The sequence below is a fragment of the Culex quinquefasciatus genome, chromosome 3, assembly GCF_015732765.1.
Source record: "Culex quinquefasciatus strain JHB chromosome 3, VPISU_Cqui_1.0_pri_paternal, whole genome shotgun sequence".
NCBI classification, from domain to species: Eukaryota; Metazoa; Arthropoda; class Insecta; order Diptera; family Culicidae; genus Culex; species Culex quinquefasciatus.
The window spans coordinates 18,390,802-18,417,679 of record NC_051863.1 but is presented as its reverse complement, the minus strand read 5'-3'; the positions used below and the strand labels follow the sequence as shown (position 1 = coordinate 18,417,679).

At 37.7% G+C, this 26,878-nt stretch overlaps 1 protein-coding gene across 2 annotated transcripts in view; it reads right to left on the bottom strand.

The window, feature by feature from the left end:
- Positions 1 to 75: 75 nt before the first annotated feature.
- LOC6048717 overlaps positions 76 to 26,878 on the bottom strand; it is a 28,654-nt gene continuing 1,851 nt past the window's right edge. The window contains exons 2-8 of one of the 2 annotated variants that reach the window (XM_038261439.1): positions 23,544 to 23,608; positions 22,574 to 22,990; positions 17,238 to 18,452; positions 17,030 to 17,179; positions 9,488 to 10,870; positions 9,215 to 9,340; positions 76 to 3,153 (exon numbers count right to left, since the gene is read on the bottom strand). In XM_038261439.1, the coding sequence (XP_038117367.1) occupies positions 2,065 to 3,153; positions 9,215 to 9,340; positions 9,488 to 10,870; positions 17,030 to 17,179; positions 17,238 to 18,452; positions 22,574 to 22,990; positions 23,544 to 23,608 (4,445 nt within the window). In that variant the 3' untranslated portion in view covers positions 76 to 2,064. The remainder of the gene's footprint in view (positions 3,154 to 9,214; positions 9,341 to 9,487; positions 10,871 to 17,029; positions 17,180 to 17,237; positions 18,453 to 22,573; positions 22,991 to 23,543; positions 23,609 to 26,878) is intronic. The other variant, XM_038261440.1, reaches the window with a different exon arrangement.

Genomic DNA, 26,878 nt, shown 5'->3' with positions numbered 1-26,878 from the left:
TTTTTAGAGATTAATAACTTAAGAATTTGAGAAATCATGATGTGATATGATTGAATTGAACTAACTTTGCACTGATTTGTGGAGAAAAGTTTAACTTTTTATTTCGATAATAAATTATTGTATCTTGCACAGAAAAAAAAATCATTGAAAAGCATCCTTACTCACGGTTCACAATTTAGCTGGAAGAGTCGCACAAATTGTATTTGCTCTGCATCGTTTTATGCATTCTTCCATGTGCGCGTGCTTCTTTGTTGTGCCGTTTAATTTTTCTTTCTTGCTATTTTTGCTGGTGTATAAGTTAAGTAATGTATACTGCCGTTCTACGCATAATTGTCCCATGTCATTTTTGGACGATTCTGACTTTTTATCATTTTTAAGTTTAATTTTACGTATACTTTCAGAAAAACACATAAAATCTAGTACTTTGTTCAGAAAATCATTGAAAACAACACCAAGTCTGTTTGTCCCATTGTTGTACTTCTACGCATAATTGTCCCACCAAGTATTTTCTATCGCAAAATCATGAGTTTTACGAAGCATTTTATCTTGTTTGCATGTTCACCTACAAGAGGATTATAATTAAGGGTGATACAATGTTAACCGGGGTGATTAGGGACATATAGGGCGAATAGGGACCCACGGGACAATTATGCGTAGAAACACAGAAATCGATCGAAAAATTTCAATCGCGTTTTTCTCAGTTGCCCTTTTTTGAACATGGGACAATTATGCGTAGAACGGCAGTATATATCAATAAAGTTTATGTTTTTAAATAGTTTTGACCATTCGCTTAGAAATCATTCCTGGTCGAATTTCCGCTTCCGCTTTTGCTTGCTTTTTCTCTTTTGCTAAAACTCTCTCTCGCATAGTTTTGAATGTATATGAAGTGTATATTGCCTTGGATTGTTGTCGCTACACGTGAGAGACCGAATCATTGTTTTTGTTATCTAACACACTCTTCCATCTTTTTTTCTGTTTTTTTTTTCTCTACCTTAGAACAATAATGATAAAATTGGAAGCAGAAATAGGGGGAGGAGGAGGTGTTTAGGGGAAAATAACAACGAAATTAATTACAGTAAATTTATGTTAGAACTCAGAAAACAAACAAAAGAAGCCTACATTGGGTGAGAATCGATCGTTCTCACGCTTCGCCCAAGTCTTGTTTAACAGGAAGGGAATAGTAACGGTTTTGCATAAGGCACTTATTTTTGTTTTCCTAATCAATTCACCTTTGGTTTCGCGCTGCTGCATTTCCACGACACGCCATCATTCAAACTTATTGTTTAACAAAAAAACACGTGTGTAGGAGATTCTGTTTGCTTGTCTTAACCGCTAGAATATAGAATATAGCTCTCTCTTGTGAAAATATGAATGTTTGTAACAACTTTTTTTTTGGCATCAAGCAGGCACACTGATTATTTTTTGTAGTCGATTTAAATGGCACATTTTTTGTTGTTTAAATTTCTCTACTTTTGTATGGTGTGTGGCACCTTAAAATTTACACTTGTGCGAACAATGATGTGCATTGTGGAAGCTACCTTCACGTCGACAGTATGTTTTAGCTTCTTTTTGTGTGCACCGAATTCGATTATTGCATTCCTGCTGAGTAAACTTCAGTTTCAAATTATTTGTGCATGAGCTAAAATGTTGTGCTATTCGAAAGGTTTTGCTGTGCCCTAAGACGACTAGATCAACCTTAAAAAATGGGACGCGTTTGTCCCAAAACAGGTGGATTGCGCTTTTGTTTGTTTTGAAAACAATCAACTGATTTTAGAGAACCAACGAGTTGGACACATTGAAATATGTTTTATTTATGATTACTATTCATTTTTCTCTGTATTGTCACTGTAGATAAATATAACTTATCTTAGTCACGACGGGGGTACAGTTTATGCTGCCAAATTCCACCAGTTTAAATTATAAATAAATATGCGCAATAAATAGAGCTTACAATTAAATAAACGAAAAGCAGGTAAACGAAAAAGAAAACACCAAAAAGCACTTCTTTCTTGATCTGGTTTTTAAGGGAAATTAACTATACCATTGAGAATAAATATTTAGAACTTAAATCAAGAGCACGTTGTCCTCGACGTTCAGCAGCTTGTCGCCAATTTCGTTGGAAGAGTCGTTCGCCATCAGGTTGTTCTGCCACTTGAGCTGTTCCTCGTCAAAGGACAGCTCGGCGTCCAGCTTTTCCTGGATCTGGTCGAACGACGTCTTGAACCGTTCCTCGATCATGTTGTACGACTGAATGGACGTGTTGTCATCAAACTCGTAGTTCTCGATCGAGATGTTGTCAAACAGGTTGTCCAGAATCATCTGATTGTCAATGTTCGTCGACTGGCCACCCCCTCCTCCGCCAGCGGTCCCAGGTGGATGCATCGGATTACCACCGTTACTGCTGCTGCTGCCCTCGCCTACTCCGATCGACTTCTTGCGCAGATATTTGAGCGCCGTCCCGTTCGAACCAGCGGCGGCGATGTAACGCACTTCCTGTCCATTGGCGTCCACCAGCCTAATTCGCTTGACCTCCTCACTGCTCTTACTACCGCCGCACTGTCCCCCACTTCCGCTGCTACTTCCTTCGACCACTCGTCGCTTCAAGCCGTTGCTCTCGTCGTCGCTCCTAACTTCCGGTCCGTTCGCACTACTCCCACAATCAACCCCCTGATTCTCCTCACTCTCATAGCCACCCAACTGCGGCGAACTGTCCGCCATCGCCGCAGCTTGCTGAGCCGACTGCTGCTCATCCGAGTAGGCGACACCGATCACCTCCTCCTGCTGCTCGACAACGGTCGGCATCGCCGACGCCGCCACATCCTGCACAATCACCACGGCTTGCTGCGACAGCTGTTGCTGCTGCTGCTGCTGTTTCTGCATTTGCAGCTGCAGTTGCTTGGCCTGCTGTTTGGCGCACTTGGCGCGGATCTTGCGCTCGTTTTTGATAAATAGCTCGTTGAGAATTTTTTCGTCCTTGACGACCAGCGTGGCGATAAACTTGTTCATCTCCTCCTTGGGTGGGGCCCGCTCCGGGTGGACGGTGTTGAGGTGCTTGCGCACGGACGTTTTCGCCTTCAGCGGGGACCGGTCGCAGTACGGGCACATGTAGTACGTGCTGTCGTGGATCTCCATGTGGCGCTTCAGCTGGTAGTTCTGCGGGAAGTGAAGCAAATGGATTATATCAAAACTCAACACAAATTACGATATACAAGGATTTGAATAGGAGTTTTTATGAACTTTTCACAGCCTTTTAAGTTTTTTTTTTTAATTTTTAACCATTTTTGTAACGATGTACATATTTAAAAAAATCCTGAAATCTGGTAAACTAGGGGTGTTAATGTATTAAAGTAGATAGGCATTTTTTTTCAACTTTCATTATACAGTTCTGACTCGATTATCCAAAGATAGATTATCCGAAGGTTTGTATGGAACTTCGGATAATCGAATCACGAACAACACATTCTGTTTCTTTTTTTGTTTTTAACATCAAATTTGAGTTCTGCGACTCCATTTTAGTCAAATTTGAATAGTTGGTCGCATATTAAATAAAAAAATGCATTCGATTATCCAAAGTGAACTTTTTCCGAGGCCTTCGGATAAACGAGTCTGGACTTTATATAATATACACAGAAAAAAATCATGGTAATATTACATCTGGGAAGAAGGGGTACATTTTTTATGTCAGAAAAACTGTGTAATTTTACCTCTGAAAATGTGTAATTTTACCACTATTCTAGTGTAATGTCGCTTTTGAGAATAGTGGTAAAAGTTCATCATAAAAGAGGTAATATTCAACCTTCTAAAATAACACCTTCCAAATTTACACATTTTTTTGCTGTGTACCAGACTCGATTATCCGAAGGCCTCGGAAAGTTTTCACTTCGGATAATCGAATCACGAAAAATATGTTTTTTCGTTGGTTTATGTTTGATTGTTGAGCTCAAGTATTATAACCTCTAAATTACTCTAAAGTGATTAAGATTTTTTTAAATACAAGGTGGCGGCCAAAATGGCGGCGATGAAGTATTAAAAAAAAATGCAAAAAAAACATTAAAGTCTGATTGAAATGGGGTCGCAGAATTTGAATTTGATTTTAAAAGCAAGACAATAAATTGAAAATACGAAAAAAAGTTCGGAAAATCGAAACTTCGTATAATAGACTGCCGTTTTACGGCGATATGATGTATACGCCATTTTGGACATTTTCAATTTTATTGTACAGCCTGATAAAGAATCTTAAAAGCTACCTCCTGACGAAAGAATTTTTCAAAAAACTGCTCTGGGGCCCATTTCATTAAGCAAACAAACAATGATGTATACGCCAATTTTACTCATCATGATGTATGTATACATTGAGAATTGATAGAAGTCAAATTCAATACTGTTTGAATGTTGATTAGATGTTTTGGGACCAAATCAAGATTGGGCAATATTTTATTACATTATTTCGATTTAATTCTTAAGGGGACGTCCATTAGGCACCATCCATAAAGTACGTCACATTCTGAGGGAAGAGGGGGGTTTTGAGAAAGCGTGACGTTGCGTGTTAAAAGCATAGGGAAATCGTGACAAAGGGGGGTGGAGTAAATTTTGGCTGATTTTAATGTGACGTACTTAATGGATGACACCTTATCCACATCCACGTAGACACTTTTTTGAAAATTCTAGACCCACCCACCTTCTTTGCTGACAATTGTTCACGCAAAAATGTGTTTATGGAGCATAGACAATCGCTAAGGGAGCGTTATTTTATTACGTAACGCAAAAAACGGATTTTTAGACCCCCCCCCCTCTCGTAACAAAATTTCCATACAAATTTTAAAAAAATTGTATGGAGCGTAACACGGCCTCCGACCCCCCTCCCCCAACTGCGTTACGTAATAAAAGAACTCTCCCTAATACCTTCCCCCCCCCCCTTAAAGTATCCACGTAGACAATGCATTACGGGATCCACTCAGCTATCAAAATAGCTGGCACAAAAAATAAAGCCAGCTTTGATCGAGCAATGTATACATACATCATTGGGCAGGAAAAGTAGTGATTTTTTATTGCTATTTTTACGGCCAAATGATGTTTGTGGTTTAAAATCGTAGAGAATAGGAAAAAACAAGAAATTTTGTAGGGGCCACATTTTTATTGTACTTTTTAACAGTTTCTACAGAGCAGACCTCAAATAAGTCATTTTAAATTGAAAAAATGAACAAAAACAGAAAATCGTGTCTACAGCAAAATCACCTCAATGGCGTATACATCATATCGCCGTAAAACGGCAGTAGAGTCTGGACTGTATTACAATTTATTATATATTACCGATTGCAATGTTAAAAGTTGAAACCTTTGAAGAATTCTTTTCTTTTCGATAATAATAATTTCATAATTCTAAAATCAAACTTGATTTTTGTTATAGACTTTGACAAAAATCAAGTTTGATTTTAAAATAGGTAATTTTGCTGATTTCATAATTTAGACAAAATTATAAATTTGTTGAAATATTTTCATTTTTAAGATCAGAAAATTTAAGTTTCAATTTTTAACATTGAAAATTTGATCAATTCTTGAAAATAATAAGGGAGTGTTATTTTATAACGTAATGCACTTGGGGGGTGGGGGGTCGAAGACGGTGTTACGCTCCTGGGTGCAGAATAGTGGTCCGCAAAGCGGCCTCAATTTAGAACTGTCAAGGCGGAGCAATTTACTGTTTGAAAAATGATACTAAGAAGTGGCAAGTATGGTAATTGATCTATAATTTATTTTGTCAGGAAAAAAAAGTTGGGGGCATCGAGCTTTTGAGGTATTCGAAGTCAACACATTTTAACCCTGTAATACCCATGGTTACTCCAGAGCACCAATAATTTTTGTCTTCAAAACTAAATTTTTCTGCAACCATGATTCAACCTGATTCAACTTGCGTTAGTTTATATAGATTGTTGGCTTATAACTATTAAAATGTCATCCAATTTGATCGATCCAGTTAGGAGTTATGGTGAAAACCGTAAAAAATCTCGATTTTGCTCTGGGCGGGAAGAGGGTTGAAATCGAGCTTGGCATAACTCGTCGCTAACATTTAAATAAGCGCTATGTCTCACGCAAAACCTATGTTTATGACGTTTTATTGAAATGTTAGCGACGAATTATCAATAACTATGAATGGCACCAGCCAAATAATATTGAATAAACTTACTCCGATATTATCACTGCGCTTCAAACATACACAATCTCGGAACTTCCATTCGGCTGCTCTTCAGATTAATAAAATTCCACCCACTTCTCACGCAATTGTGCGTCACGTCATAACAAAGATGGACTCTTTAGGCCCGTCGCTTAGTCTATGAACAAAAAAGCGCAAAGCATTTATTTAATAGCATTTATTTATTTAATAGGTCCAATAAACCAAATTTCCAGTTTTTGCATTTTGGGTGTTTTTTAATACCCCTGACTCAAGGCGGTTTCAAAAACACCCAAAAAGCAAAAACTGGACATTTAGTTTATTGGTCCTTTTTAAAAAAAACTCCAGAAATCAAATGTTTCAAAACAAGTCACTTCAGCAGCAAAAAATATGTCACGCTTGAGCTTGAACATAGCCTTCTACTTTGTTTATGTTTACAGCTGTAGTGCAGTTGTATTAGTGGGGAGCAGTGGGGATCATTCGGAAATCACTTTACGCATTCTGTCTTTTCAGCACCCAGTTACGTTCCATACATTTTTATTTAAATTTGTATGGAAATATAACACGGTGCATATAATCAAAAAAGTGTAAAGTACTTTTTGATTGCAGATCGAAATCGATATTTTTTATATTAATTTTAATTTTTGTATTTTTCAATCCGGCTGAAACTTTTTTGGTGCCTTCGGTTTGCCCAAAGAAGCCATTTGGCATAAGAGCAATTCTCTACGAAATCGGTCTTTTTTCTTAAATTTAAATTTTTGTATTTTTTAATCCGACTGAAACTTTTTTGGTGCCTTCGGTATGCCCAAAGAAGCCATTTTGCATCATTAGTTTGTCCATATAATTTTCCATACAAATTTGGCAGCTGGCCATACAAAAATGATGTATGAAAATTCAAAAATCTGTATCTGATGGAATTTTTTGATCGATTTGGTGTCTTCGGCAAAGTTGTAGGTATGGATATGGACTACACTGAAAAAAAATGATACACGGTAAAAACAATTTTGGTAATTTTTATTTAACTTTTTGTCACTAAAACTTGATTTGCAAAAAAACACTATTTTTAATTTATTTTTATATGTTTTAGAGGACATTAAATGCCAACTTTTCAGAAATTTCCAGGTTGTGCAAAAAAATCTTTGAGCGAGTTATGAATTTTTGAATCAATACTGATTTTTTTCAAAAAATCGAAAAATTGGCCGCAACAATTTTTCAACTTTCAAATTTTGCAATCAAAAAGTACTTCAGTGAAATTTTGATAAAGTGCACCGTTTTAAGTTAAATCCATTTTTAGATGACTTTTTTGAAAATAGTCGAAGTTTTTCATTTTTTAAAATTAGTGCACATGTTTGCCCAGCTTTGAAAAAATATTTTTGAAAAGCTAAGAAAATTCTCTATATTTTGCATTTTTGAACTTTGTTGATACGACCCTTAGGTGCTGGATATTGCCATGCAAAGGTTTAAAAACAGGAAAATTGATGTTTTTTAAGTCCCACCCAAACAACACACCATTTTCTAATGTCGATATCTCAGCAACTAATGGTACGATTTTCAATTTTAAAATATGAAACATTCGTGAAATTTTCCGATCTCGAAAAAAATATTTTAATTTTTTTTAAATCAAGACTAACATTTCAAATTGGCCAAACATTCAATATTACGCCCATTCAAAATGCTAGTTTTGATTTAAAAAAAAATTCGAAAAGATCGGAAAATTTCACGAATTTTTCATGTATTAACATTGAAAATCGGATCATTAGTTGCTGAGATATCGTCATTAGAAAATGGTGAGCTGATTGGGTGAGACTTAGAAACCTTCAATTTTCGTGTTTCTTTTTCTTAAAGCGGCTCTATCTCAGCAACACGAGGTCCAATATTCAATGTCTCTTGGACAATTTTATAGCAAATTTTCTGAACTTTTCAAAAAATATATTTTTAGAAATGGTCACTCATGGTCACTAATTTTAAAAATTGAAAAACTGCAAATATTTCGCTAAAATTAAACTTTCGGTGGCTATACCTTGAAAACGGAGCCCTTTATCAAAAAATCTGTAATGTACTTTTTGGTTGCAAATTCAATTTTGCATTTAAAAATAATGTCAAACTTGTTTTTGCATAAAGCTTCGAATTTTTCCAAAAATCACTATTTTTTCAAAAATTCATAACTCGGCGGCAGATTTTTTGACCATGTTTCTCTATGGCTCAAAAGTTGCGGGTTTTTGTCCCCTAAAACATATAAAAAAATCTTGAAAATCAAAAAATACTTATTTTGGGAAATTGAGTTTTAGTGAAAAAAAAGTTGATAAAAAAATCTGCAATTTTTTTTTCCGTGTACCTTTTTTTCTCAAAAGTCCTCAACAATACCTACAACTTTGCCGAAGACACCAAATTGATCAGAAAATTCACTCAAAAGTTACAGCTGTTTGAATATTTACATACCATTTTTGTATGGACAGCTGCCAAAATTGTATGGAGACTTGTATGGGTGAACCAATGACACAAAATAGCATATTTGGTCACAGGGAAGGCCCCCACAAAGTTTGAGTCAAATAAAAAAATACAAAAAATAAAAATGGTCGAAATCGGCCGATTTCGTAGAGAGTTGCTCATGTGATGCTTTCTTCGGACTGGCTGCGCTTGTTACATTACATGTGTTATCGATACTTCGATACTTCTATCTTTATCGTTTCTACGAAAACGTTATCGAACCACGATATGGTTATCGATAACAAACTTGTTTGTCTCATGTTTGCAGATTGTTATTGTAGTTTCTCGACTTGAGTAACAATTCAGCTATTTTTTTTTTAAAGAGAGAACTGTAATAAAAAAAAAACTTTAATACATCAGAAGATGTAAATTTAAACACTGTGCTTCAAGGCTACGGCCCTTGCGAAGGATTGAGTAAAAATGTTGGTATTTCAATGATATAACCTATTTAATGAGTACAGATAACTTACAGACTTGTTCCAAGTCTTCAACATCGACCTTCGAAAACCTTAGAGCCAAAAAAATCAGCCAACACAACAACACAAACAAACACACACTCACCTTCGGGAACACCCTATCGCACTCCTCGCACGGATAGCTGGTCTGGGTTAGTTGCGTACCGGTGGGGCTATCGCCACTATCGCCGTCTTCGTACAACAGCTGCTGGTTACTATCGTTAGCGTCTGCCTATTTTTGGGCAGGCATTAGAGGGCAGAAGGCAGAAGCCACAACACACGGAAGAAAAGAAGCGTTTGAGCAGTTGGTAGCGCAATGCAATGCGATCAATCGGCACATCGAGAGGGAGAGAGAGAGAGGTATGGGACGAGTACTTACGGAGAGTTCGTCCGGGCCGAGGAAGCTGTTGCTGCTGGCGTCGGCGCTGGTGATGATGGTGGTGGCGCCGCCATTGCTGTTGGAGCCCATTTTGATCGGGGATAGCGTGAGCAGGTGCGAGTCTTGGCTTTCGTCCACGTTGATGCCGCTGCTCTCGATGAGGGCGTTCAGGGCGCACGAACCCTCGGATTGGGGGGCAGCCGTCGTCGGCGTCGTTGTTGCTGTTGTGGTGGGATGTAGCGACGGGAGTCCGACAAACTGCTGCTGCTGTTGGGGCGGTGGGAGAATCGAGGGTGGCGAAGGTCCGTGGCTCGAGATTGGCACCAGCTTGGGTAACTTGTCCGTTGAGTTTAATACTTTAACATCTATCTTACTGCCTAGAGCGTTGCTGTTTTGGTTTAAAAACAGTTGACTAGTATCGATCAGGTTGTTGTTGGTCAGCTCGAGGTTCGAGATGATGATGATGCTGTGCGATTTGTTGCCGGCCGTTGTTTGGTTGGCCGTGGCCGTCGCCGGGATGGTCGTGAGTTGCAGTGGACCGGTCGGGGTCGTCGCGGTTGGTAACTTGACGTTGTTCAGATGTTTCTTCTTGTTGTACGGCCGGGGCACGTGGACCGGGGGTGGAGGTGGCGGCTGTTGGATCTGCTCCGCGGGTGTTATGACGATGGGACCGCTATTGGTGGGACTGTTGGCCGCGGCAGGAGATGCACCGTTGCTGGATGCGGCCGCGGCTTCCATCTTCTTGCTCTTCTGGGTTAGCTTCGTTGCGAGCGCTTTGGCTATTGCCGGCTTAATCGGCGAAGTTTTCTTCTGGTTGATCTGGGTCAACACCTTCTTCTCGGTTTTGTAGTCATTCGAAATGGTATAAACGGTATGAACCTTACGCAAGTGCTTCTCCAAAGCGTTCGGATTCTTGAACAACTTTGCACAAACGATGCACTTGTACAGCTGCTTGCCGTTTGGCGCCTGAACGTCGGTGATCATGTCCTGACTCGAGCTGGTATTCGTGATCGGGATCGTCGTGATGCTCGACAGCGCCACCAAAGGCTGAGCAACCGAAGGTTGCTCAAACTCCACCTGCTGCTCAACCTCCATATCCGACGGTATCTGCAATGGCTCCGCTTCCAACAAAACGGTCCCATCGTTTGCCTCGTCTCCGGCCATGTCCAACAAGTGGTGATGATGGTGATGGTGGTGGTGGACGTCCATCTCCGGTTCGGTCGCTTCAAACGGCTCCAGACTGGGCTTCAACTCGTCCAGCCCGGTAGACTCGAGCTCGTCAAACGTAATCGACGGTTCTTCCTTGGGTTCACCGCCGGCCAGAAGGAGCATCTTATCGGATGACTCCGACTGTTGGCGGAGCAAGCCGTCGGCCATCTGATCCTGGGGAATGAAAATAATATATTCGATGTTGTTAAAAATTTATTGTATTTTTAACATATTTCACGATGTTCACATAGGCATCATTTGCGCTAGAGTTTAGGATGGTATAAAATCTGGTTCCTGAATTGTGAATTTAAAAAATATATTATTTTGGGAAGTACATATCAAAAATATGTCAAATTAAATTTTGAAACTCATATAAGGTTCATTCTCCGCTAACCCACACAGCAGTTGCTCAGACCACTCTTTGAATTGCGTGAAACTTTGAATTAAAGTGTTATTTTTGATATTTGATCCATTTTTTGATTTGGAAATTTTTATGTAAAATTGGACGTCCAATTTGATGACGTACCGTAATCTGGGGTGAATCGGGACTACAGTCTGAATAGGGACAGCAGTTTTTAGAGCACTTAAAGCTTTTAAATTTGGAAATGGATGTACACATTTTGTTGGCCTGAGTCTGTTCTAACCGAAACCAACCAGAAAAATCAAAATTTAGTGCTCCAACATGATTAAAACTGCTGTCCCGATTCGCCCCATGTGTCCCGATTGACCCCAGTTTACGGTACTCAAAATTCCGAAAAAAATCTTTTTCATCGAAAGAAGTACAACACTTGTTTTAGATATTCATCGTTGCTTAACTGTTTAAAAAATGAGATAGATGTAATTTTAGTGGGAATTTCATGTACCGTAAACCGGGGTGACTTTGATAGGATTTCAATTTGTTTTTAGAATATTTTCCAACAGGTAAGGTTTTTCTCAAGATTATTATATTTAAAACATGTACTGGGGTAGACCACACAAAGTCCATGCACTATTTCGGAAAAAAGCTTTTTTTTAATAATTTTTAGAAAAATAGTTACGTTAAAAATTCTTAGTTTTAATTCCGGGGTGACTTTGATAGTCATAGTTTTTCTTGTCAAAATCATATTTAAGATGTTCAAATTTTATTTGTACGCTAAATGTACCATCACTGAAGTAGCTGATATAGTTTTAAAGCAAAAAAATCAATGTTTATATTTAGTTAACTAAGTGTATAAGCTTTTTAGCAAACTACATATAAATTTTAGGTAAAATTGTTAAAAAGTCGGAATTTTACTTGAAATTTGTTAGAACTAGTTTTGTTTATAAAATTATCGATTTATATTGCATTGTATACTGAATTCGAAGCACAAATCACAAGTTTTCACATTTTACATGAAATTTGTTCAACTGAGATTGTCTATAAATGTGGAGATTTTTTTAATTGTGTTTTAAAAACACATATTATTTATTATTTACAAACTTTTTTAACCTTCTCCTAGTGGAAAATTGTCCAAAGAATCCGAAAATGCATTCCGTTTTCCGATTCAAAATCATGTTCATTGAGAAAATCATGACATTTTGAGTAGTTTAAAATAATGACTTTCATCAACATTTTCTTAACTATAGTTAACTAGCTTTTTAAACTTTTCAAAATTTTATGAAAAGTTCTTCTCGTGGTACTTTGAACATTTCTCTACCACGGTCAGTATGATTCTAAACCATTCCTTACGTATTTTAATTGTACTCTTCATTTTGCGGAAAAATCGCAAACCTATCAAAGACACCCCGGCTACCAAAGTCACCCCTTTTTACGGTACCTTCAAATCTTAAACAACTCAGAAGAGTCTTCCTCATTTAGAATGAAATAAATGATTTTAAAATTTGCTACAAAGCATGGTATTTTTAAGGTGTAAAAATGGTCAACAAAGACGTAGAGCTAAAGCGTCCAATTTCCCGTCCCGGGAAAAAAATCCCGGGAATTCCCGGAAAAAAATATTTCCCGTTTCCCGGGAAATTTGCCAATTTTCCGGGAATTCCTGAAATACAAACGGAATTAACATTTTCCTACCTTTTTGGCACCAATGTTTTGAAATCATACAAAAAATAATAATTTGAGAACCTTATTTGATTTTATTCATTTCAATCTACAGTTCATTTTGAACTAATCAGCTTGTCTGTAAATTCCATGTCAAGGTTTAATTCAGATAATATTTATTCCTGAAGCATTCACAACTTGTTTGCTTATGTGTTAGGCAACAAAAATTATGCTATTATGGAATGAATATTACTATTTTATTTTCGACAACCTATTTCAACGAATTCCCGGGAAATTTGGAAACGATTTTTTTTATATCATTTGAAAATAAGATATTGACCATTTTTGTTTACCTTGTTCAAATTGGATGAAAATTGATATAATAATAAATTTCAAGAAGGGTCGTTCGAGAAGAATTTGTTTAAAAGTATACGAGAAATAACTGTTTGAAGTTATAAAATTTAAATATGAAAAAACATCGTTTAATTTCAACCATTTTTATATTATTAAAATTATTTTAATTTATTTTACATGGCCATAAAATTACATAACTAAAATCATACCATAAGCGGTGTATGCACTTCGGAAGGAATCGGCCAAGAAAAATTTCAAATGGGCAGCGGCGGCAGCGAAAGCAAGCCAGAGAGGGTGAAGAAAAGCCCCAAGAAATCGTTCCCTCTCCTTTGTTCTGCTGTTCGTAAAGCCATTTCTTGACCCATTTCCTTCCGATCAGCGTACTAGCCTATAAATGGAACCATGAAAAATAAAAAAAAAACAACTTCGTATCATATGAAATTTACCCAACCATATTTCAAAAACACGCTTTAAATATTGTTAAGTAAATTGTGTGAGTAAATTGTGTTTCAAGTTAAATAGCGATTATCTATTTATTCACAAGTTGAAAATACTTGTTCTGGAATAAGAAATTTGCCATAAAAACCGTTATGGTCACTGAGACAAATTTAAAAGCAATTTTATTGTTGTGGAGCATAGATTTTCACTGTCCGAACAGTTTGTTTAAAAAAATACTTTTCAACAAAAAAATACCTATAATATTTTTTTATTTGGTACGATTTAAAAGACAACAGAAAACATAAGAAAATGTATAATATTTTCTCAAAGTTGCATGATCAAGCCATAATTGACCCTCACAGGGTGGCCACTCAAGTCGGGAAAAAGTCGGGAATTCGCCAAAATCTGCCAAAAATCGGGAAAAAGTCGGGAATTTATGATTTTTTGTCAAAAAGTCGGGAAAAGTCGGGAATTCTGAGCATACTTGCTTGAAAATTTTGTTTTAACCCTTGAATAATTTTGTAATATATTGTACTATTTTCAAATTGAACTCACTCATTGCTGATTTAGTAACTTACTTTAAATTTAAGGTTCTTTTCACTATTCCAATATATTTAAGTATGAAAAGAAGTTTAAGACATTCAAAATCTTAATGAATATTGGAGTCTTTGACACAGATTTTCATAATATTTTTTATGAATCAAATGATCGCTATTAAAAACAAGAGGTAAAGTTAATGAAAAACTCATATAAAAATAGAGTCTAATGGCCAGCTTAAAATTATGATTCTATTTAATTTTGTCACATAAATAATTGTTTAACTAAATTCAATTAGTAATTTAAAATATGTTTTTTTTTTAATGCTGCCCTTTAACTTTTTTTGTGAGTATGGGTAAATTACTTACCATAGATAAAGCTTGAATCATCGGAAAACTCAAATATCGAATAAAATCCAAAATTGAAAAACTGTTTTTACGTTTTGAAAACATAAAGAAAATATGATTAGTGCGCTGACCACGGGGACGCGCTGTCTTGTTTTTGCATGTTCATTTTCATTTCTTTTGTGTCGCTGTTTGTGTGCTTGGGTACGTGGTTATTATATATAGGTGAAGGGATTTTATTAAATGATCATTATATTGCATTATTATAATTATTTGATTATATAAGCACACTATACTTTACACTTAACACATTTTACAAAACACATATGAAACTGTAAACAAAAGCGTTTGGTACGGTATGTCCACGCATCCTTCCTCCCCTGTAGATTCTGTGAAATGTGATCCGTTCTCAGAATCCTCTCTGCGGTAAACACAACGTAGTAGGGCTGGCCGCTTTAATTTTTGCAATACATTTTCGGGTGTTCTCGGATGTACTGTAATTATTAATAATGACAAGAAAAGTGCTTGGGGCGTAATCTAATCACAAGACTTTCCAGCATGCTTTCATCGGACTGGCTGCGTTTGTGTTAGATTAGATTAGATTAGATTAGATTTGAAAACATAAAGAAAATATTGAAATTGCAAAAAAATTATCCAAGAAATTTTGAGTTATTGCAAAAATGTCTCTTCAAACAATTTGCTTAAAATAAGTGGAAAAACATAAAATCATATCAAACTGAATTTTCATTGAAAAAAAACAGTTAAATACTGACCACTAGATAAATTAACATTGAAATTCAATATAAAAAAAATAAGGAAACTTGGCAAAAACATTTTTTTTTATGATTTAAAATGATGATGAAGTTTAAAAAAATAGGAACGATATTTTAAGTTCAATTATCTTTAACTTTTTGTTATATCCAGTTGAAACGAAGTATCAAAAACTATACGTTTGCCAATTTAAAAAATAACATGGAAGTTATAAGTATTTGTTGAACTTCAGATTATTTTTTCAAAGACTAATTGTTTGTGTTTCTACTCTGAATCATGATAATGAAATTCCATTTTTGAAGTTTTTTTTATTTGTTGTTTAGTTTCTGTGTTTACAAAAAATGCCTATACTTGATTTTTTTAAATTCATTGAGATTTTTTTTCTGTGGTTAATATTGACTTTTCTTATAGAAAGTTTTTTGTTTGATATTATTCTTTAGTTAAAAAATGCATATTATTTGAGCATTCTGGAAAAGTCTGGAAAAAAGTCGGGAAAAAGTCGGGAATTTGAAAATGGAATTTGAGTGGTCACCCTGCCCTCACACTAATTTTGGACATTAAAGTTGCTGTTCTATACAATTCTGTTGCAAAATATTAATCAGAAACAGGATCAGAATAATTTTCGTAAAATTTCAAATTTCCCGGGAAATTTGTTGAAAATTTCCCGTTTCCCCTTTTTTTTTTTTTGACAGTTTGCCAAACTCGCAAACAAGGCAGGCTGGCGTTGGTACAAACAAATCCAGTCAAACACACAAAGCAGGCAAACTGTCAAAAAGTGCGGGTTTGTTTGTTTGTTTGCCGTAGTGTAATAGCTTCTTCAAAGTTTAAATTTTGTGATAAATGAGTTGTTCTTAGTGACCTTTTATCAGACCTATTTTTTTTAAATTACATTAAAAAAATGTGTCCCGCCCGTGTGGATCAATCGGACCGTGCACTGGTTTTACAATCCAGAGGTCGCAGTTTCGAATCCCGCGGCGGGCGCTCTAAAATTCTTTGTGTAAATATGGGTATTCGGCGCCGTCGCTCCGTGACATTCTTTCATACACTTAGGAGCCCAGGGCGGCAAAGTCCTTGTAGATAAAAGGAAGACACTAGTGGTTGGTACTAGCAATGGTGGCCGACAGCTATAAAGTCAACTTCGTTCGTTAAAAAAATGATTAAGCTGTTTTGAAATGTTAGCCTTTATTTGGAAATTAACAATAAGAATTTGATAATTTATGTTGAAAATTGTCAGATGTTCAAGTTTAAATATAATTTTAAATGATAAGCACAAATTTCGTTCTGTTGTTCAAAACATGGCTAAAACCGCTGTCCCGATTCGCCCCTGATGACGGCATATTCAATCTAATGATTACCGAAATTTACATAAATTTTTAATTAAATATTCGTTAAATATTTGCTTTATCCTCCTAGATCAATTTTTTAAAGAATTGTTTAGCATATAAAAAAAACGCAAATATTGATTTTAAAATTATAAAGGATAAAATACGAAAAGAAAAGAAAAGATATGATGAAGAACCGGTCTTGTTTGAAAAAATGCAAAAACTTACAGATTTTTTTCTGTTGAGAGGCCAACACTACAGTAAAAAAAATGAAGTACGGCGAGTTGTTAATTTGGTGATGAAATTTAAATCTTTTTTGTTGAAATTTGACCTTAATTATTGTGTAAACAAATTTATAATGACTCTGATTAAAATTTCACCAGTTTTGATGTAAAATTACAATTCTTAAAAAAATCTTCAACGTTCAACAGCGATTACAAAACATTAACTGATTTGGCTCTTATTTGCCACAAATATTTAATGTTTTTTAACGAATCAAAAAAGTGCGTGGGTCCAAAAGTTTTTTTTTTCATAGTCACCGAAGTAAACGTACCCCGTTCGAGTCCTTGTGGATCTTCATGTGGCGTTGCAGCGACCAGGAGTTGGACAGCACCTTCAGACACTTGGGACAGTGCAGGTAGGCGGTCTTGGACTTGCGCTCCGTACACTCGTGGTCCTTCAGCTCCTCGGCCAGTTGGAACAGCTGGGAATACAAGAATTTTTGTAGTCAAATGTATAATCCATAAGCACAAAATATCAACCTTCATACAGAACACGCACAAAAACAGGTTATGCTTGCGCATGTGCTTGTCCAGGTTCGACTTGGTCATGTACTTTCGCAGGCAAATCTCGCACGGGTACTTTTTGTCCGCTTCCGGATCCGCAGCGCCCGCCAACACCACCCCCACTCCACCACCACCCATCGCAGATGGAATCGGCGTCACGGAGGACGGCGCCACCGGAACCATTCCTCCGCCCATGCTGTCGTTCAGCGTGACCAGCGAATCGCTCGAGGAAGAGTACCGGCTGTGCAGCTTGCCGCCACCACCACCGCCGTCCAGCAATCCAACGCCCCCATGACCAATGCTGATGCCGGAATCGGCCAGATTGCTGCCGCTGCTGCTGTTACCACCGTCGTACCCAATCAAGTTGCCAGCTTCGAACGAGTCGAACGCAATGTTCATGTCGCTTGCCCCCAGCGAAATGTTGATCAGGTCCGCCGGGCTGAGCGTGTCCTCGGGAAGCGTCTGCTGGTGATATCCGCCGTAGGAAGTGTGGACTAGCTGCTGATGCTGCTGCTGGTGCATGTCCGCGACGGTGCTGTGATGAGGTTGCTGAACCGCAAACTGCGAGTGTGACGGACTGTCGCCCAGCTGACTAGAGTGATGATGTGGGTGGTGATGGTGCTGCTGCTGATGATGATGAATCGGTACCAACGATGGTGAGCAGGAGGTGGCCGTTGGGTTGAACTGGCCATAGTCCTCGCAGGACTGCGATGTTCCGCCGATGAGATCGAGATCAAACATGTGATAGTGATTGGTGGTGTATTTGGGCGACGTGGTCTTCATCAGACTGTCTATCGGTGGAAGCGAAATTTTGTCATAGCTGCTGGAACTTGCGTCGCCGCACACACTGGAGGAAGTCACCGTAGCCGAGTTGCCCCCATTGCTGTTATTGTTCACATCACTCCCTCCAACCATCGAGGAAGACGAACCCGCGTGGTGATGGTGATGGGTCAGCTGGTTGCTCGATCCACCGGACGTTGACGGGAAGCTCTCCAAATAGTTTTGATTCTGGTCCAGGTCGAGCCCGTAGTCCAGGCTGACCGAGCGCAGGATGTTGTTGCAAATGTCGTACGGGCTGGGCTCCAGCAGGGTGGCGCCGATTTTGGCCGCGTAACTACGCGAGTACCACACGCGCAGAATGTCGCCCAGCTCGATGTCCTTGATGGCGGTGTAGTAAATCTCGTCGTTTTCCTGCCGGGTGGGAAAGGAGTTTGGATTAAAATAGCCTGATTTTGACATTTCAAAAATGTGTTTATTATAAAGAATTTCAAAATGATTTCATTTAATGATATTAAAAATCATACCGATATCTGCCGTGATATCTTCAGTTGCAAAATTATGGCTAATTGGATAGCAATTATATAAAAAAAACTCTATTTCTCAAATCCAATACTTTCAGAAATGTTTTGTCATTGTAAACTTTAAAGACATATTTCTGAGACAATTCAGATTTTTTTTTCTCCAAATTTTATTTCACCGTGAAAAAGTTGTCCATGTGGCTCAAAAGCAGTGTTGGAATTCGAGCGAGAAGAAGGAAGGCATTTCTCGCTCGCGAGCGAGGGAGAGAACTTGTAGTACTTTTCACTTCTCTCGCGAGCGCCTCGTGCTAGCCGTTCGTCGCAAGCTATCAATTGCGAATGCGAACCAGGCAATGGTATAGAGGTGTGTTGTTTTTGGTTCGTTTCTGACACGTTCAACTCCTCGCGAACGGACAATTCTGGCTCCCGAGAAAGCCCGTTTGCGAGCCTAGGAGAGCACGGTCAATCGGAGAGTTTCTCTCGGCAGCTCGAGACTCGCGGCGAGAACTCGAGAGAGAGGGTTTTTTTCTCGCGAGAGCGCGAGAATACAAACACTGCTCAAAAGTTACCATTTATGGCTCCCTCCTATACATGAAAAAAGCGGGTTTGAGAGTTCCACTGTTTGCAAAAAAAAAATAAGAGCGTAACTTTTTTGTCTGAATTGCCCTACATTTTTGCTGAATACACCATATCGCTAAGATTTTTTTTATATAAACAGTTGCAAAAATTGTACCAAAATTTTATATGGAAAGCCCTTAAAAACTATCCAACAAAACAAAACATGTTTAAAAATTACAATTTCATGAATTTTGTTACATTTTATAAAAGTTTTTCGAAAATCGAACCAAAATTGGTCAAAATGTCGAAATAACTTATTTTTGGCAATATTATTTCTTTGTTAGGCTGTATTTCAACAACAACTTAACCCTCTACAACCTAACCCCGCCCGCCAAAAATTCATTTTTCAACCAATTTTTTTTCTTTAAAATGCATTGGAAAGAAGAACTCTTAAAATTTTAGATAATTTTAGGGTTGGAAGTTTTGCTTGTTTTATGTGACTTTGCCAATGTTTTTAAACATGTCCTTTTTTTAGGGGTCAACTCTGGCTGTGTTTTTTTTACTAACGTTTCCGTTACTTTAAGTAAAATTAAGTATGCAGTAATTTTTGTAGTGTCCCAGACTATGCCTCTACGCATTTTTTTAACAATTTAAATGATAATGGTGCCATTCTATAGCAGAAAAAGTGAAAATCAAGTAAAACATGGAAAAAGTGACTGTAAAAACATGAAAAAATTAGATAGGCAAAATGTAATGATAGGAGGTGTTAGTATATGCTAAATACTACCAAAAACAAACATAAACTTAACAATATAAATGAAAATTAAAATTCTAAAAATAAAACAAGAAAAACATAAAACAAGAGAAGTGAATTTTTTCGCCGAACAAAAGTTGCTCAAAATGAAACACGGAAAAAATAAAAAATTCGAAAAAAAAATTGGGCAGTAGAGGGTTAATCGATCAACATATTAACAGTTCATTATAGAAAATAGTAATAAGACAACACAAAATTTTGAAAATAAAATAAATATGTGTTCTGAGAATTCTAGCGTTAACAAGTGAAATAAAAAGTCGGGATTTCCGGAGTGTGTTCTGAATAGTCCAAATCAGCTTTGATAATAATAAGGAAAGTTGATTCACGAAACGTAGACAAAAACTTGTTCAGAATTTTAAAGTCTGTGAAACAATATTGTATCGCAATTTGGATAGCTTCCGCTTGTTTTCATTTATAAATATCGTTTTTTTTGCTGGGTTTTCCGAAATACTGAACAAAAAAAATATAAAAAGCAAAATTATTTGTTTTTAATTACCATTTTTTTGTGGAACAATTTCTAATTAGAATTATGAAAAGTTTACTACAAAATATAAAGTTTTATAGCAAAAAATGTTGTGAATTCTCAATTCTTTTTTCGACAACCACACAAAAAAGTATTAAGTAACTTTTGATTGTAAATTAAATTTTGCCTCCAAAAAAAAGAGTCGCGTGGTGTTCGTCGGGGAGATCGGTTGAAGAATCGACGCGCGAGAATCCGCGAGAAAGTGATAGAAGATTCTGGAATTCATTGAAAAAGTGTCGCGTGGTGGCCTTGGGAGTTTGGCCCTCAGTCGTGTGGTGTTCGTCGGGGAGATCGGTTGAAGAATCGACGGGCGAGAATCCGCGAGAAATTTGAATTTATTGATAGAAGGCTTCGCGTCGTCGTGTATATATTTTCTTCCTGTTGTTGAGCCGGTTGTTCGCGGTCCGGACTGGGTAAATTCGTGGGGAAGTTTGTTGCAAAGAAGTCATGCGCGAAGAATTTCATTAAATCGATTGAAACAGTTCGGTGTATCAGCACTATTTGAGGTTTACATGATAACGAATAATACGTTGCTAAAAATTTAATTCTGTTTTGAAAGCCCATCCCTTAGCATCGTGGCTCGGATGGCACGACGACGGATCTATTTTAAATTGTACGTTACCGAATAATGCGTTAATTCAAATTTCATTTCGTGTTGAAAGCCCATCCCAAAGCATCGTTGCTCGGATGGCACGCCGGCGGTAAAAAGTAAAAAATACGCGAATGATAAGTCCTTCTCATAGCGTCGTAGCTCAGAAGGCAACGATTATGGTTCACAGTTCACATTCTGGTCATATCATCTACCAAGATGAATCCTGACCTTCCCTTTCCTTCCCCTACTAACACAATTCCCCCACTTCCCGTGATGCTTGAAGGAGATGCTGTGGATTCAACGGTCTCATGCGGTGTCAACAGGTATAGAGCGACAAACTCTGTGTCTGATGAGTCTGCAACTTCAACTATCGGACTAACATTCCTACCTTTGTTGAACTGCATCTCCTTGGGGGGGCGCCGGTATTGACTTAAAGCAGAGATCTTCAGGGGTTATACAGTGAGGATGATTAGCTCCCACTACTCATCTGTTGGTTCATTGTGTAACTTCAGCTGATCCGTCAATAACGGAGTAGCAGCTCATTGGCAGTCAACCATGCTCATGCTCATGCTCATGCTCATGCTCTAAATTTTGCCTCCAAAAAAAATTTTGTAATATTTTTTTGATCGAAAATATTTTAAATGTTTTTTCCAAAATTCACTATTTTTTAAATTTTTTATCGTGGTGATTATTGCACTCGATCGACATCTCAGAATCGAAATATTACTATCGTAATTTGTTGTAACTTAGTTACAAGAATTCAACATTTCAAATATTTCCGAAGCCTCAGAAAAAAATAAGAAAAAAAATCTCAAATCCTAAATGCTTTAAAAACTTGAAATTCATGAAATCTTCAAAATTAAAAAAAACAGGAAATCGAAACTTTCTCAAATTTTAAAGGAATCGTATATTTCCATTAGGATTTTAAAGTTTTTAGCAAAAATATGTTATGCCCCTGATTTTTTCGGACCGATTTCAAAGGGAGCAATGGCCTGACTTGTGTAATGCATTTACACAAAAAAATGGCCTAAAATTTCATTTGTTGTCCGTTTATCTCGACTTTAACGAAGGTTGTGGAACACACAAGCCTTCCGGAGGAATTTATAAGTCTTTACTTTTTAATTGTTCTCATGATACTAATGTTGTTGTTTCATAAAAATAATAAAAAAAAACACTCTTTGAAAATGTTTCACAAAATGTGACCAAGCAAATAGGAAAAAATAACATCAAACTCATGCAAAACAATGTTAACAATGTTACCGAAGTGTGAATATACAGGCTCACGTCGATATTTACGTTAGGATTAAGCAGGATAGACTGTTTGTTTTCAATACCACATTGGCATAGTTTTGCTCTAATTCAAGCCTCAACACTAAAATCCACCACGCGTTTCCATCACAGTGCACATTGATCAAAATATGGAGACGCTTGGTGACTCAAAGCAGAGTTGATCTACCACGCGTCTACATCGTAATCTTCATCGATCTTACTTATTCCAAAGGAGCCACACGGTGCCCCCAAACTCACCTGGTAGCAAATCAGGTTCTGCTCGTTGCTGAACCGCGCCAAACTGACGTGGATCATCCAGTTGCACTTGGACTCGTTGCGCGTGTCCAGGTACACGTTCCGGCCGCTCAGCAGCGTCTGCAGCTCAAAGTCCAGCATGAGCAGATCGGTGCCGTAGTAGTACGAGGGTGGCGTGTTGGCAAACAGCACCAGCGGAAACGGGAGCCCCTTGATGGGGGTGTAGCTCTTCTGGGCCAGCAGCGGTCCGAAGCGCGTTCCCTTGGCGAACTTTTGCGACGTCACGACGCAGGTGCTGGAGGGGGGTGAGGGGGTGGTGGTGGGAGTGCCATCTCCGGCCGCCACCACCCCGGAGTCCATTATCAGCAGCCCATTGGGAACGGATGACCTTGAGAGGTTAAGCGAGGGCTTATCTTTGATCTGCGATTGAGAGTTGAGGCCGTCCAGGGTTGGTGGATCCGTTTGAGGGGAAGTAGGAAAAAGAAAATGAATTAATTAGTCTTTTTCTTCGATAAAGTGGGTTTGTAAGTTGAGAAGGGAGAGGTGGGTGTGAATCTGGAACTCGGAGTGGGCGTTTTGGGTCATGGAACGGAAACACGTCGCATCGTTGGAGATCCGTCCATTTGCAAAGTGGCTGCAACATGGGGATAAAAATATTGACTTTTTTTCGCTGCGCAGAAATGGTCTTAAATGGCGCACGGACTGCGCACATGTTGTCATGGACATTAAAACGCGTAATTATATAATTTAATCGAATCGGGCAGCCAGTCTCGGTGTTTGGAACTGATCTCCAACGGTTCCCGCACCGAATGGTACCTGGTCCACGTCGATTGGCCGCCCGGAACCGGTCCAAACAGGAAATACTTCCATAAATGGTATTAAATGTGTCTACTGGTCTGGGGCGCACACACACGACGTACTCTCTTCTTCAACGGGGACGGTTTTTTTTTTGGTGGTGCATGGTTCTACTTACATGATCTCCCTTGGCAAAGTCTGGACAATTTTGGGTGTAATGCGATGCTCCGCAGATGCTGCACACTAGTATCATCGTGATGAGTCAACCGGATGATCACCACCAGCCGATCCGAGTCCGGATTTTGACGGATGCGTTGGCGTTCCGGTGGCCACGATTTTTTTTTTCAAAACGGGACGACCGTTCCGATCCAAGACGTCAACGAGATTCGGCAGCCACCGAGAGACAGAGAGAAGAGAAAAAATGATCCAGGGATTGTAGTACCCCAAAAAGACTAGAGAGCGTGACTAGTGGTAGTGCTGCTGGCTGGCTGGCTGGCTGGGAGTGCTCGTTCCAGATTTTTACGATTTTTTCTACTTCTTCTACTCGTGCTGCAGCTGCTGCTGGCCGCCGAGAGCGAGAGTGTTTTTGGTCCGCGAGCACCCCGGAGGCAACTGGCTGGCTGGCTGGTTGAAAAGCGGACACCCTCGTCGCACACCAACTAACTTGGTCGCGGGCGCACACCCAAACTCACTCACTTAGTTGCTGTAACTAGTGCGGCGCGCTAGAACGCAGCGAGCGAGAGCGAGAGAGTTTGGTGAGTGAGCGAACTTGCCCCATGTTTTAATGTTCCCTTAGTGGTAGGGTGACCGGGATTGATTACAGCATGTTCAGAAAATTATTGAACTATTTCTTTCGATCGATTTTTTTTTCAAAATAAAAGTTTAAAAAAACTGTTTATTTTGAATGTCTGTTCTTTTCTTTCAAATAAGCTCACTGAACATGCTCCAATCGACATAGCTATTAGAGAATTTGAACTTATTTCCCGACAAAATTCGGTTCAATTTTAGTCAAATTTGAATGGTTTTGCCTATCAAACTAAAAAACACATTTTTTCAATGTTTCACCACCGCCATTTTGGCCAAATCACTTTAGAATAGTTTAGGGGTCACTTAAGCTCAACTATCAAAAATAAGACAATTATTTTTTTTTTTTTGTTATTCGATCATATGAAATTTCAATCCCGAATTTCATCCAAATCAGACCACCCCCTCCATTTTTGTACCTCCCCAAAAAATCGACTTTTTGGCGATTTTTGAGCAAACCTCCTAGTTTCAAACGACGATAACTCATGAACCACAAATCTTAGAGGGTCGGTCTTAAACTCAATTTGAAGGAAATTGGACGTAGAATCCATTTTCGTGATCAAAATGTTGATTAATTTATTTTTTCTATCTGTATTGCGCAATTGAAAACTTAAAACGGCCGTATTTCAAAACACCCCAACATATTTTTTTTATTTGACCTCACCATCGTGTTCCTCGGCCAATTTTACATAAGAATCACTTATCGACAGAAATGAATATGTTTCGTTCCAGAGATATCGAATTTTAAAGTTTTGTGTTTTCGAGATTACCTACATCAGCTTCATTCGCCGCATTTTCTTGAAGCACACAGACGGGCTGATCAATAACTGCTACCTGATAATTTATTGAAATAATATTTCATCATAAATAATCTTTATGTAGGAATCTGGAGTTTAATCGCGAATGTATATCTGCTCAAAAAAAAATAATAATGAAGTGAATTTCTGTGCTAACCCACAGGACAGAGCAATAACGACACACAGTAAAGGGCAGAATTGGATTCCGACGGAGCGAACAGGAAAATGCAATTAATCTTGTTAGTAACTCTGAACAATAAGTGCACGATACATTATTGAGTAAAAAATATGAATTAAAATGAATAAAATTTGTTGATACGTTGTACTCTAGTGAAGGATGATCACAAGGAGTAGGAAAAGAATTTCTGGAAAGTATAAAACGGAAAAATGTAAGAAAATCACAAAGTTGTTTTTCTTCATATATCATTCTTGGATTTTTGGAACACAATACGGCTGCTGTCCTCACGTATAAGGATTTTTTTTTAATTAAATGTACCTTGACCAAAATCATCTTTAAATCAAATGGAGCTGGCTCACAATATAAAAATTGCTTTAATATGATCAATCATTTAAACCATAAATCAGATTTGCCAAATTATGGTAAAATATCAATAATAAACTATCATAATAATAATAATAAAGCAGGTTTTGGGTTGGTTTTGGGGTTTTTGCTGAATGGCAATTTTTTGCAACCGCCCATGATAAAGGCCCTAGTCATGGCCTCGGAGGTACTCTAAAACGGTTAGCAACACGTACAATTACCCAATAAATATTCCTTTCACAAAAATAGATTGATCAAAATAGGGGAACAGCATCTAATTCCAGCGTTCCTCTAATGTTGCCATAAAAGCGCTTTGGCATTCAATTACAGCTGATTAGAAACGTTTTCAACTGAAATTGAGTGATAAATAGCTCAATAAGAAGTGAACAAGCAAGTTTCTATCAAAAGTTTTGCAAAAATTGTTGTTTAAATAGTGAAAATGAGCAAATTGGACAAAACTAGGAGCGAGGACTTAACCTGCCAAACATACGAGAATTTCCCCTATTAGCAATTTGAATAAATATTTGCGTAAAATTATAAAAATATAAATTAAATTATTCATCTCCCAGAACACCAGGTAGCAGTTATTGATCAGCCCACCTGTGTAATTCTAGCAGATGTGGCGAATGAAGCTGATGTAGGTTATCTCGAAAACACAAAAGTTTAAAATTCGATATCTCTGGAACGAAACATTTTGCATTTTAACCCTTAAAAAAATGAAAGTTAAAAAAAATCTTCGATTCACATTTATTCAAATTCACCATAGATGACACCAGAAAAAAGCAGCATCTCAATTTTTTTAACTTTCATTTTTTAAAGGGTTAAAATGGATAAAAATAAACATTTTTATGCATGTTTCTATTGTGAAATTGTCTCAGGAACACGAATATGATAAAATTATCATCAGAAAATGGGATCTAAGGGGTCCCCCGAGCAAAAATTTACAACCAAAAAATTCACTAAAAGTAAAAGTGTCTATTTAATATGTTAAACTGCCTTACCCAAAGCGTTCTCAGTCTCAGATGGTAGTCCCAGATGTCCCCTACAAGCTGCAGGTCGAACCGAGTTGATATCTGGATGGAACACTTTTTTATTTGAGTTTGAAAATTATGCTATTTTTTCACTAAAATGTCAATAACTCCCTTTAGATTTAACCAATTGGGGTGCTCTATCCTGCATTTTGTTGCATTTTTTAAGCCCTTTCAGATGCATTTTGAATTTTTAAATTAAATTGAATTTTGCCCAAGTTACAGCCTTTTTACGATTTTTGACGATTTTGAACCTTCAAACTTTGTGTCCCGATTTGCCCCACTTCCCGTTGACCTAGAGTGCTCATATTTTGGCCAGATGCTAGTTTTATATGTACAAACA